Genomic DNA, 13,768 nt, shown 5'->3' with positions numbered 1-13,768 from the left:
CTAATACAGTAAAAACACACAGTGAGTATTTAATAAGAACGTGGGTTTTATGCAATACTATACTACCGGGGAAGCCAAGTGGTGTCCTCCAGATGTTGTTTGACTCCAACTCCCATTGCCCCTAACCACTGGCCATGCTTTACAGCATTGCTAACTGCACTTCAGATTAGTTCACAGTAATCTATAGTTATGACCGATAAGTAGGTGCACCATCTGAAAAGGTCCAAAATCAACATCACACAAAATACCTGCCAACTAGTATCTGATGCCTCTTGTGTGACAGCAAGCAATCGCTGCAAGGTGGCCAATTTCTGTTCCAACATTTGTTCCCTATGTAAGGCTTCCTGCATTGAATAAGAACAAAAAAAAATCCTATTAGTAACACACAGTAGCAATAGATATCAGCACTTACAAAGTAGAGTTAAATGGTTTAAAAGGGTGAGAGATTTCAACACACTGTCTTTTGTACCTCAGTGTTTATAACTAGATACGATTATTTTGGCTGAGTTGAGACATCGATGAACTCAAGTTCCCATATATGCATAGAATGTGCTCTGGCCTCTTACAGATGTTGAGGCCCATCTCACTGTTGGCTTTGTATGAGTTTTAAAGACAAAAACACTTCAAGGACTACTTCTGTTTCAAGGAAAAGAAAGCAGCTCAGCAGCTATCGAACTTCAAAGAAACTGAAAGAACAAGGCCAATTTCTCATCAAAATGTTCAAAGTTATCTTTACCGAAAACCACTAGGTGGCATACTTTACCCTTCTTTTTTAAAAGGGCTTGGTAGTCAATAGGAAATACAGGCAATCCCCAATTACACAGGGGTTGTGTTTCAAGTAAACACGCACATACAGTACATGAAATCATGTATAATAGGAGCACCCATTGGAAAAGCCTGCAAACACCCTCTAAAACTCTGGAAACCCTAGAAAAATCCTTTGAAAAACCAGCAGCCCAGTACAAGATGGGCAGAAATGGTGGTCATGGTGGCACTCAGTCTTCCTCATTGCTAGAGGATGATTTTCAAAAAACAAGTGGGGTAGACCAGTACCCCGAGGTGCTTGGCTGTGGGTCAAATTCACTGGGTAGGGCTGGTGGTGTCTTGCAGAGGAACATGGTGATGGGCAGCTGGTGCTTCTGTCTCTTCAGCTGGTCAGGGCACACTTGGTCACCACAGGGGCCAACATTCTTTAAATTGAAGCGACTTTGAAGCAGGCCAGCCAACTGGAGCTGGCTTGGAGCTCCTTCACAGGAGTGTGAATACAACCTGAGAGGCTTCTTGTGCAAGGTGTATCTGTCGACAAGGATACACTGGCAGTTCATGTCATCTAGCCACAGGTCCAGGGCCTCATGTGCCTTCACCAGGGCCTCATCCCGCGCCTGGCTGGGACCTTGGCAGTTGTAGGTGTACAGGTACTCACTGCTCCACTGCCTGGATTTTCTTCTCCCATATCCTAAAGGCACATATGCTGGGCTCATTCTTGCCAAACTTGCGTGCCACGGCACACACGCTCATGCCATCCTGGAAGCAGTCCAGCACTTGCAATTTCTCCTCCAGCGTGGGCACCACTCGCTGCTTCTTGAGTTTATCGTCACCCAAGGAAGGTGATGGCGCCTTGCATTTAGGTGCTGCCTCAAAGAATGGCTTGAACACTCCGCCCCAAACTCTGCCAAACTCCGCCACAATCGTTCCCTCTCAACCTCCTTCCTCAACCTCCAACTCACTACAGGCCTCAACAGTTGGTGCAAGGGCTCTCGTGACTGCAATTGCAAAGGCTTGTGAGATTGCTAGGTGCTGTTTTTGCGCCTTTTCCTGACCTTTCTTGGCTCTTCTGAGGCAAGTTTAGCAATTTTTAAATTCCCTTCTCTGTTCAGCACAACGTGCATATACACGGTAATGTGCATACTGAACACGTGTAAATGGGGGGGGGGGGGTGTTTGCCTGTATATCTTCTCCTTAATCAGCTCAAAATACAACTCCTTTACCACTACCCCCAAAATTGGCTGCACTTAATAATTTTGCACACAATACTACTATAATCAGAGGTTTGAAAATTGACACAGGCAGTTTCCAGAAGTCAATATTAAAACTGTTGAAACTTCCAGAGTGTAACCCTGCATTGATTGCATTCCCACCACTGGTTTTGGAAGCAGTGTACATGCATTAGTCTCAATCCATAACTATCTGGTTGTTTTTATGAAATGCTGCATTTTGATGCATTATTCCCCAAGCCAGCTTCAATCCTAATTGAAACCTAGATGTTTTAAGCTGGTAATGTGTACATAGGCCAAGAGAAAAGAGAGATTTATATGGCTCACTCTTGTCTACAGTCCAGGAAGAAATGGATCAAAGGGAATACAAAAGGGGTAATGCCAGGTAGCCCCTCTGGGAGATCTGAAGTGCATTTAATTTAATCCTTGTAGGTTAAGTATACTAGAACTTCCCAGAGATACATTTTACTAGGATACAAAGGGGAAATGCCAACTGAGAATGGGGCTTAGGAGACTTGCAGGAAACATGTTCACTCCTGCAACTTGGTGTTCCAATCTACCTTAAATTTCATTGGGTATCTTGCCAAAGTGGGTATCAGATATCGGGGGACTGGTTGGGGAGATGCTACAGCAGTTTGGGGGCAAGACTGAAAGATGCTGCATGTCCCATCTACTCTCCAACCCCCACCCCAGACCATTTCCCCATACATACTTGGGAGACAGAAGTTAGGAATGCTAATCATAACAGTGAGCTGAGATTAGGTTAATACTAGCATGCTACGGATACTAATTATGACCATAGTGCATGCATGGCAGGGAAAACACTTGGAACTGCTTTCTAGAATTTCAAACATTATAACAAGAAAGTCCATTATATGCATGATGTCACTAGCTGATCCAGTCACAGCCTTACTCCTAATATATTTGCCACACAGAAGCTCCTAACTGATTATGTAGAAGAACACTCAGTCAAACCTATACAATATAAAGGAACAGGAATTATACATATGCCCAAAAGAAAAGTTACCTGTAGATACTGAGAAAGCTGAAACAGTTCCTGAGAGTACATACTGGGAGTGTTAGCAGCAACCTGTAAAATTGAAGAACATATTTCTCTGAAACCCATAATACTTTTAATGTATATAAAATAAAACGAATCAACACATTCCCTTCTTTTCTTATTTTGGTTGTTTAACTCTCTTCTTAATCCATTCAAACACTTATGCAAACAAGTGAAGGCCTGTCATCAGTAGTTCACTTGATTTATGAAGTTAATAGCAAAACTGCAACAAAAAAAGGCTTTTATCCTCTAAAACTTTTGCAAGGACTTCCTTAATATCAGCATAAATGCAAGCTACTGTAATAAAGAAAAAAGGACACATGTATACATTTACATTTTCCTTATTTTGAGCTAACAGTTACCCCTATTTTTTCTTTTTATCATTGTTTGCTGGCCACCCTCAAATTATAAACTATTTGAAAGGTAAATAGAATTCCATTTTTTGTATACAGAACAGTTAGTATGAAGCAATCTGCTGGGTTTTTTTAAATCTATATTTCAGCAAGCCTACCCAAGCTTAATTAAGTTGCCCATTTTTTAAAGATGTTTTATTCAATTTTCTTTCTTTTCATTTTTTGACATGCTGGTTTTATGTATATTTGTCTTATTTCTCTAGATTTCTGTTACCTTTCTTATGTTGAAGAAATTAAGCTAGTAAATTGCTTAGCAACTTGATAGAGCATATTAATATGATATTAGTCATGGTACTGGAATGTCCATTGTGCAAGAAACCGTATGCACCCAGCCAATTGTAAAAGAATACATGTATGTACCTGTAAAGCACAAGCCAGCTTTTCAGTCAGCACTGGTCTTTAATCTATATTTACAACAAGATTAGTTAATTAAGGATATCTATAATTAAATTGTTGGGTACTGCACCCTTTAGGACTGTATACAACTGTAGCACAGTATTGGAGGCTAAACATAAAAAACTCATGGTATTAAACCTCCTACCTCTGACTTTTATATTTGGGTTGTCTGAGAAATCTTATGTTAAAAAAAGCTTTCAAGCCCTAACTGGATAGCCAAAAAACAACTTTGGCTTATCACTATGGTTTGTTTGGAGTAAAGCAAACCATGATTTTTGGTTCAGAATGTCTGTTTTGCCTCAGCATAAGAAGGGAGAAACAAAGCAGGTGCTGGCTTCTTGTACATTGTAAATGTAAGCTACACAAATGCTGTACACAAATTCCTACAATCACATATTAACTTTTAAAAATATATTCTTGGTTTTGTTCGTTACTATGTTATGTATTTTTTGTTTTTATATTGTAAACTGCCCTGCTATCCTTGGATGAAGGGTGGTACGGAAATTTAATAAAGAATAACAAGACTCATTTAGCTGCCCAGAGTGGCTGGGGCAATCCAATCAGATGGGTGGGGTACAAACAAACAAACAAACAAACAAGATTTATTTTTCAAAAAGCAATTCAAGGGGCCGGGAATTATCGAAAGATGGGTTTTAGAATGTATTGATTTGTACTGATGATTTTAGAATGTATTTCAATTAATTGTGATTTCATGTAAACTGTGCTATTTTTACTGTTGTTAGCCACTCTGAACCCAGCTTTGGCTGGGGAGGGTGGGATATAAATATATTATTATTATTATTATTATTATTATTATTATTATTATTATTATCTAGAACAATTTAAGACTGCTGATCTGTATGTGTTCTCCTAAGTCTGTACACATGTCCCTCATAAGTTTTGCTGTGTTGAATTTATCTTATATTGCTTTTAAGGCTTAAAAGGTAACATTTTTCACTATCATAACAAAAATTAAAAAGCAATTTGAGATGGCATAAATTTGTGCTTATATAAAAAATGGAATGCGTGCAGCCCTCAGGCACATTTCTGTCTCAACGCTTTCTTCAAAACAATTTGCTGCATCCCACTTTTTGACTGGCATCCTCAAAGCAGGACGCCCACACTTTCAAACAGTTTGTAAGTTATTGGGGTGGTGAGGAGATGTACTCAGGAATCAATATTCACTTCATATGTCTTTCAAAGCACTTGGCTCTTTTTAAAAGTGTTGTTTTCACGTCTATGTGTCAGAAGTAAAGAAATGTTCTAAGACTTACCTTATCAACAGGACTTGGTAAGGGAGCATGGATGACACTGTAGAAGAAAAACATCACCGTTTAAAATATTATTATCCTTCTGTACCCTGAATAGGGTTTCATTGTCCCTGAAGGAGCAGATTTGCAACCTGTGGGTGCTTCTGGATCCAGCTTTGTCGCTGGAGGCTTTGGTAGCCTTAGTGGCTAGAAGTGTCTTTTGCCACCTGAGACTAGTATGGCAGCTAGGACCACTCCTGGGTCAGGAAAGCCCAGCCACAGTAATTCATGCATCGGTTACTTTCAGACTGAATTATTGAAATGCACTCTGTGTGGGGTTCCCTTGCACTTGGCCTGGAAACGGCATGCAGTGCAGAATGCTGAGGCACAGTTGCTGACAGCAGTCGGATCCTGTCAGCATATAACACCTCTGCTCAGACCTGCCCTGGCTGCTGATTTGTTGCTGGGCCAAGGCCAGCGTGTCACTTTACTATCAGTATATAAGGCCCTTAACAGCATGAGGCCAGTTTAATTGAGAGATCGCCTTACGCCACATCCAGCAACTCAACCACTTCGATCTGCAGAACTGGCATTGTTACAGGTGCCACATAAGACACTTCCCTCATTTTTAAGCTAATGAACTTTTAGCGTGGCAGCACCCACACTTTGGAACTCCCTGCCTATGGACATCAGGCAGGTACTCTTTTCGGCACCTGCTAAAAAACATTTTGTTTAGGCAAGCCTATCTGGACATGTAGAAGGCTGGCATGTGTTTTAATCTGGTTTTTAGCTTATCATTGGTGTTAATTATTTTTTGAAAGTTTTAAATAGTTGTTTTTGTGGGAGATTACAGTCAAACATAACTATGCATGAGTGCTAGTTAGTGCATGACTGAGTAAAGGACCAGAGCTGCATTGCTAAATAGACTCAGTTAGGTCATGCCCCCTCGCCCCCAGAGAAGAAGTGAAGCTGCTTTCCTCCTTCCCCCTTCTTGCTGCACTGTGTGACCAACTAAGGAGGATGTGTGTAAGCTTGCTCCCAAGCTTACAGCATATTCTGCATTTTCTACGCAAATGTGTTTTTGCCTGTATTATCTTTGTTGCTGCATGGAATAAGGCATGACTGAGACTTTGAATCTGTAAGTAAAGTATTTTAAACTTAACGGCACGTGGTCTGCTCATTGCAAGGGGGGTAGAAAGAGGCCAGTTGCTGTGTGCAGCTGAATGGGTTAAAAAGGTCTAACATCCTATATTCCTAACATTAATGTGCCGCTTATTTTTATGAGTTTAATACTCTGCTACTGGGGTTCTCTGTATAATAGCCCCACTTTTTGAATATAGGCACCCAGACGATTCTTTTGTTGTTCACCCACACACATGGGTCCACAGGGATTCATATAGTTATTTTCCCGATTTTTTAAACTTTTTTTTTTACTGGTAATTTTATTGTTCTTTCTTTTTGTAAGCCACTTTGAGGCTTTATTACAAACAAGCAGTATATAAATCTTGTGAAATAAATAATAAATAAATAAATCGGATGTCTCGAAACAGATGAGCACTTAGGGTCTTATACCAAAACGGGTGGTGATGTCCCTAGCTCTGCAATATTAAGGTCATTGTATTAGACAGCAGTTTTAGTCCTGGTATGTAGAAATTCTTAACCATCTGAAACATGTTTGATATTAGAACAACTGCAAAGTTACACTTACTCTGACCGTAGCCTAGCTTCCATACCATCTGGGAGAAATAGTTTTATTGTTGAGACAATGCATCCATGGGTGACTGGAAAGAACATTAACATTGTAAGTTCTAAGTAAGTATTCAATAAAATTAGTCACTGAAAAGTGGAAACAACGAAACATTCAATAACACTGAAGTAATTCTGTCTGACAAAGAATAAAACAGTCAAGTGTACAAGCAAAGTTAAACAGAGGATGATTGGGTGTTGGTATCAAAAAGCTCAGACAGACTTAAGGCCCATGCCACTCTGTGATGTCAATCCAATTCTGAATTGTTCAGACAGCAGACACCAGAAAACTGTTTAAGACTGGGCAACATTTCAGACAACTCTTGAGGATCACAAAAAACCACAAGCTTGAAAACCACAAGTTTTCAAAAGTTATGCAAAAACAAGTACATGAAAATTAGATCAGTTGCCTAAGTGTGCAAGACCAACCTTAGATCACAAAGAGTAAGACTAAGAAACCCTATACTATTTCAGGCATGTTGATGAATTAATTTGGGGAACAAAAAGAATACTTTGCAACAATTAGAGGAGTCTGTAAAAAGCATAGTCAGAGATACATGATAATATGTGCTTGAGAAGAGCATTTCCTCCTCAGGTAAAAGAGATCCGAAGCACCAGGAACAGTATTTTACACACTTATAGTTTTTTGGTTCCTCTTCCAAAAGCAGCCCTCCTGACTCAAGCTCAAATGTCATAGAAACCTCTTTAGAGCATCAATCCATAAGATGTGAGGAGATGCCACTGAAATGTAGGTAAATTCCTTGTGCACAACAAGTTTTTGCATAAGCACACTGGCTTCATGCATCGTGGTAAAAGGAAGCTAAATAGAAAAGGTAGTTTTTATCCTAAGTGATATATTGATTTGAATTTAAATGCTGAAAAGAGAATTACCTGCCAAATTTGTTCAAATGGTGGTCACTACTTTCATGTGTAAATACATTTTGAAATACATCTAACCCAGCTAAAAGAAAAGCATACACTGTATGTTCCAGACTAGCCAGTTTAAAAACAAACAAACAAGTGTTAAATAGTGAGCTTATTGCCAATGTGCTATAGAGTGCTGGGCTCAGCTATGAAGCATGCTGGGTGGTCTTGGACAAATCATATTCTCCCATCCTAATTTCTTGTGGCTGCTGGAAGCCTGCATTGAAATGTTGATCTTGGAGAAGGGGCAGGAAATAAATAATAGTAAATAAAGTATCACATAGTAGTTCTATGGCACGGAATTCTACTTCTCCCTCTCATGCAATGCACTAACATAAGAAAAACAAACAAGATGGGTATTTAGAGATAAATATCATCAAATACAACACCTAATGTACAAAAAGAAGTGTTGAGATTAAAACATGTTCAGATGTCCATGAAGAGCCAGTCATCCTGATGAAAAAGCTACAGGTTTCATTTTAAAACAATTGGGAATCATATCAAGTTTCCGATAGACTGCTTCCCTTAAATCACATTTTATAAAATGTGAAAATTATGCAGGTCCACCAGTTTTCTTTTATTTAAAGGACCTCTGTGCTCCCCTTCAGTAAAACTATTAGGGCTAACTAATAATATACCATAAGTCTGTAAAGGCGCTGCCACACTACATGGTTTCTTAAATGTGTATTTGCATTTGTGTATGTTGTTCTTCTAATCAGCACTCATAAGGGAGGTGTAGTCTTGACTGGGACAGCAGCACAAATGGTTCTGACAAAAGCTGGAAGGGTTAAAAGCATATCCACCAGCACCATAATACCAATCAGGATGGTATATCTGCCTGGATGCATGAAGAGATGCTTTTAAGAAGTTACTGTAAAATACCAAATCTAAACTAAGTACTTTGCTTTTCTTTAAAGCTTGCTTATGGATAGAATATACTTGAGATTCTCAACTTAAAAACAGAGGAAAGAAAGTGATCCGTACCCTTACCTTTCCGCGTGTTCTCCGTCACATCTACGCCAAATTGAATGATATCACCAGACAGAATTTCACATGGTGGGCTTTCCTCAGATCCTCTGCTCAATCTCTGACTATTTATAAAGGTACCATTGCTACTCTTAGTGTCTTGAAGATAGAACTGTAAGAAAAACAGATAAATTTAAGTCACCTGCAAGAAAAATGTTACATTAAAGACTAAAGGCAAATCCAAGTTTAAAATGATTGTCAGTCCACAAATGGGTAAATAAAAATAGCATATGCATAATTATCCCACTACACATTAAGAAGTAATGATAATAACAATAATTCCTGTTATCACATACTGTATATTGTTGTTGTTGTTGTTGTTACTACTACTTCTACAGCACCATGAATGCTTTCAGAGCAAACCAAATGTAAAGAGTTGCTTCCTCAAAGAGTTTAGAGTCTAATTTTGAGAGTTGTAGAAAAACAAAAGGGGGGGGGAGAGAGGCAAGGAATGAAAGGAAGAATGTACAAGGCAAGCGTAATATGGGATGAAGGTGAGCAAGCACAGTTACATATAACTGGGGATGACAGCTTTGTTGTAACTGGGGGTGACAACTAAACCATTAAAGCCAAATGCTTAATGGGTAAGGTGGGCTTTGAAAGAGATAGCAATATGTAACAGCACTGGGTGGAGAGTCCTGGTTCAAGGGCAAAAAAGGGATATGTAATCATTTCAGAGGGCAGAAGACCCTTGGGTGACTGTGAGTGGTAGAGTTGGAGGAATGTAGGGATATATCAATAAATAAACATGAAAAGATAGTTTGGGGAAGGCTGTGGGGAATAGATGCAAATAGTATGGGAAACCAATGCAGATATTTAAGGAAGCGCATTGTATAGACTGAGAGATGAAAGAGAGAGTATGAGCTGGCAGCAGAGTTCTGGATGGGGCTGAGAAGACTAAGACAGTGTTTTAGATGATACTAGCATTATACATGATGTCATAGTGTGGTAAGATAAAGTTAGGGCAAACAGTGAAAAGGAAGAAAATAAAAAGTGATGGCTTCATGGAGGTCAAGGGGAAGTGGCTTTAGTTGCTTAGTTTCCAAGTAACCTATTAACACAAGTTCCTTCCTTTCTCTCCAGAAGCATCAATTGTAAAGGTTATGGGGATTCTCCAGATAGCACATAAAATAATGTTTTCACACCAAAATATATTTACATACACTGGTTGCTAGGTGAGTGAATGCTTTTCAGTACGCTTTGAGAATCTTTTACATACCCCAAACAGTAGTGGATTGAGAATACAAGAATATATTTTTAAAAGAAACATAACAATGAATAACAAAAAGCCGAGGTGGGGAGCCTTTGGTCTCCCAGATGTTCTTGAACTACAACTCCCATCCCATGATGGTAGTTGTAGTTCAGTAACATCCGGCATGCCAAAGATTCCCTGCACCTGACATAAAGTGCTGCATCATCCAAGTGAAACAAATAACTTCTTATTTAACTGCCTGTTAAAAAGATATGAGCTGCAATAATGGACATATTTACATACATTTAAATATCCTAAATATAAATAAATGGTGTTTAGGAATGCATAATTGAGAATCACAGCTACGGTACTCTCCTACGTCAGCACAACAATCAGATACAGTTATTTTTAAGAGATTACTGGTTTAGATTTCTAAAAGATTTAAACTTTTTTGTGTGTGCGATACAATTATTTTTCTAGGAGTTTTTCAAGCATTAGAGTAGGTTGGCACATGACCATTACAAAAACTTGCTCAAGTGCCACTCCTGACCCTTCTCCTTTGACATACTCTCTTCACGTTCAGTGTTTTTGTTCCCAACACACACTTCCATAACTAGATCTCGCCCCTTGGCAATAAATTAGTCATGTCATCACACACAGGACAGGAAATACCTATCAGACAAGCATATACACAGCAGCCGTATCAAATGAACCAACAGGAAATTGAAACATCAAGCAAATTAAATTTACTTCCTTTCATTAGGAAAGAATAAAATACCTCAACAGAACAGTTTGTAGAGTTTGCTTATAATTTCTTCCTAGATTACACTACACCAGTGACCAGCAGCCTTATTTCTAACACAAACGCAGCTAGTTTTCTTTAAAACAATAACAACAGTGATATAGATAGGTTCCATCACTTTACATCAAGCCTATACCATAGCTTCATTCAACTGTTGCCAAACATCCATTGTTTTAGTTGAGCTCCTCTCTTGTGTCTTAATCTTCTACTCAGTCTACTCAAATGCAAGTACTCTGAACATAAGCCTACCAGTGTTTATGGGGCGTAAGAGAAGAATAAATATTTTTACCAAAAAAGGAAAAAATGAACAAACGCATGAACGAAAGCTAATTGTGGAATAGTGATTTCTTAGCATCTGATTTGGAAACACCAGATTCCTTGGTTTACCAGTGTAGCAGGAACCCCCCCACCCCAATCATTCTGCTTGTACAAACTTCATACACACACACACTCACACACTACATACGCCACATTTCTGTTATAAATTCATAGAAAATCAACCATACATTGGATTTGCACTGTTCCATTTTTATTTTACTCCATATGACAAGAACTAAGAAAAGGGGAGGGGGGTTTGACCCTGGTCAGCCAAAATCCCTTCACTGTCTCAGCACATCTGCAGGAGCCCTGCCCAGATGATCCCAGACAGAAGACAATCAAAATCACAAAGAACCTGCATATGGGAGTGGATTCAGCATGGACTGAAACAAAGGACAATGATCAGATCTTCCCTCAGGGGGCAGGAAACTGCAAACTCCCTTTTGTCTCCTGGAAGTGACTCGAGGGGTAGGGGGGAAGGGAGGAACCAGCCAGGTGACAAGACACTCAGGTTACCACCAACTCCTCCCTCAACCCCTCCTTTCTGTAATGTATGCATGATGTTACCACCACAACTCCACCCTCAACCCCTCCTGTCTGTAATGTATGCATGATGTTTCTGGGGGTGGGCTTGATCTAGAGGAGGGGAATTTCAAAAGTTTTTATAAGACCTGGCACACCATTTTTCTGGGTCCTTCCTCTCACCTGCGAGTGAGGGGAGCACCCTGTCGCGACAGTCTTTCTTCAATAAAGACCAGGCCTACAGGCTGCTGATTTGCTTCAATTTGCTCTGGTTGGTGTTTTATTTTTGTCCAAGGGAGCCCTCAGATTTTTCCTGCAACAGTTGGCGACCATTCTCAGGGACACTTGGTTCTCCTGCAAAGGTGAGAGGGGAGATAGAGGGGATCAGGCGCCACTGGGCAACCTTAGCCCAGGGATCCTTCTTCCTCTCCCTGCCTCCTCTTTGCGGGCGGTAATCAATCGTCACCAAAAGCCCAACCAGGGGAAGCAAAGGCGAGGTCAAGCCGGCTAAGGGGAAAGGATCCTGAAATCCGCAGGGGACATCTTCGAACGTGAGTATGGTTTGAAGTAAATACATTGGGAGGGGGGTGGAAAAGGAACATCTTCACGACAGCCAGACTTTCCTTCTTTCATTTCTGACGTTACCCCTCGGAGTCGCCCGGGTACGTTTAAATTCTGTCCTTTTCTACCCCGATTCTCCCCTTTCGGAAAGTGGCCAGGGAAATCGCGGAGCTTTACTGTCTGGCGCTTACCTCTCGGAGTCGTCTGGGTACGCCAAAGCCTTTCTCTTCTCTCCCCTCAATTTCTTACGCGGAGTGCAGCCGGGGAAATTGTGGAACTTTACTGTTTTCCGGCGCTACCCCTCGGAGTCGTCCGGGTACGCCTTAATCTACCTATCCCTTTTCTCCCCCGTTTTCCGTCTTGGAATTGAGTCCGGGAAAGCGTGGCTCTTTTACTGTTTCTCTGATGTCTTCCCTCGGAGTCGTCCGGTGGCATCTTTTCAAAAGTATTTTAACACAAGGTCATTTGCTTCCTTTCAAACCTTGGTTGTTTTCTTGGACCCCGATCTGGCACTGCATTGCGCAGGCGTTCAGTAGGGGATTCCGAACTTAGTCTCAAAGGCTAGGCAGGAGGCTGTTGTGGGTGGTAGAGGGGGTTTAGTCTTGTAAACAGCGCTGAGGTAAAGGAATTCCGGGCAGAGAGACCCGTGGTTTGAGTTTTCGGGCAGAGGGACCCGTGGTTTTGAGTTTCAGGTTCAGGTTTGAGATCTCCAGAAATTAATTCGTGGTTTATAGATAAGTAGGAATTGTGTTAGTCAAGGGTACTTTGAGTACTGAAAGGATCTTTTATCTGTCCCCCCTTTCTTTCCCATTGCCCCTCCTCCCTTGTGTGTGTGTTTCCACTCTTTCTGTCTTTAGTGTACGTCGTTAACGAAAAAAGCCCAATAATGACATATGAGAGAATGGGAGCTCACTAAAACACCCTAGCTGGACTCCTCCTGGCAACAAAGCTTCCATGAAGCCTTTTTGCCCCAGAGAGGATTCTAATATGCCCCTCCAGCTTGTCATCTCCAATTGGAAAAAAAAATAAAAATAAAGGGGAAAAATGGTCTTTCAAGTACAAAGTATGAGACCGTTGTAACTTTTAGTGGGTGGCTTAGGCTCACCACCTGGAACCCAGGGCACAGCAGCCACCTCAGGGATCCTTCAACAAAATCAGGGTGTGAACCCTTAGGGAGAGCTGAAAACATCAAATTTGTGTTGTTAAACTATAACCTAAAGCTAGAACATGAAACCGTAAACTTAATGGTGCTCAGAAGGCAGTAGATATAATAACAGCCCAGCCTGAGAGCCCACGCATTATAGAGATCTTAGTTATTAAAAATAATAATAATAAATGAATAAGAGATGTACTCAAAGATTTAGAAATATTTCAAGGGTTTGTATTTACATTGGCCTCGGCATCCACAGACTGTTCTTAAAATGCACATAGTTTTAAATTGCAAACTTGCTTCAAAATTTTTAAAAACTAAGGAAGCCATGTTGGGCCTTGCCAATCTTAAACAAAACAAAATGGAGAATGAAGTGTGCAAATGTTTATTATTTGAGAAAAGCTCTAAAAGAGA

The 13,768-nt window shown here is 40.3% G+C and overlaps 1 protein-coding gene across 18 annotated transcripts in view; it reads right to left on the bottom strand.

Annotated features, from left to right (window-relative positions):
* SLMAP (sarcolemma associated protein) overlaps positions 1-13,768 on the bottom strand; it is a 94,265-nt gene that overhangs the window by 38,304 nt on the left and 42,193 nt on the right. For 10 of the 18 annotated variants that reach the window (XM_080996758.1, XM_080996746.1, XM_080996760.1 and 7 more), the window contains exons 3-7: positions 8,768-8,921; positions 6,822-6,894; positions 5,138-5,174; positions 3,022-3,084; positions 249-344 (exon numbers count right to left, since the gene is read on the bottom strand). In XM_080996758.1, the coding sequence (XP_080852884.1) occupies positions 249-344; positions 3,022-3,084; positions 5,138-5,174; positions 6,822-6,894; positions 8,768-8,921 (423 nt within the window). The remainder of the gene's footprint in view (positions 1-248; positions 345-3,021; positions 3,085-5,137; positions 5,175-6,821; positions 6,895-8,767; positions 8,922-13,768) is intronic. The other 8 variants (XM_080996759.1, XM_080996762.1, XM_080996761.1 and 5 more) reach the window with 1 other exon arrangement.

This window comes from Podarcis pityusensis (genome assembly GCF_964106645.2).
Source record: "Podarcis pityusensis genome assembly, chromosome: 2".
NCBI classification, from domain to species: domain Eukaryota; kingdom Metazoa; phylum Chordata; class Lepidosauria; order Squamata; family Lacertidae; genus Podarcis; species Podarcis pityusensis.
Note: the sequence above shows the minus strand (reverse complement) of the source record. Positions and strands in the feature narration are given on the sequence as shown.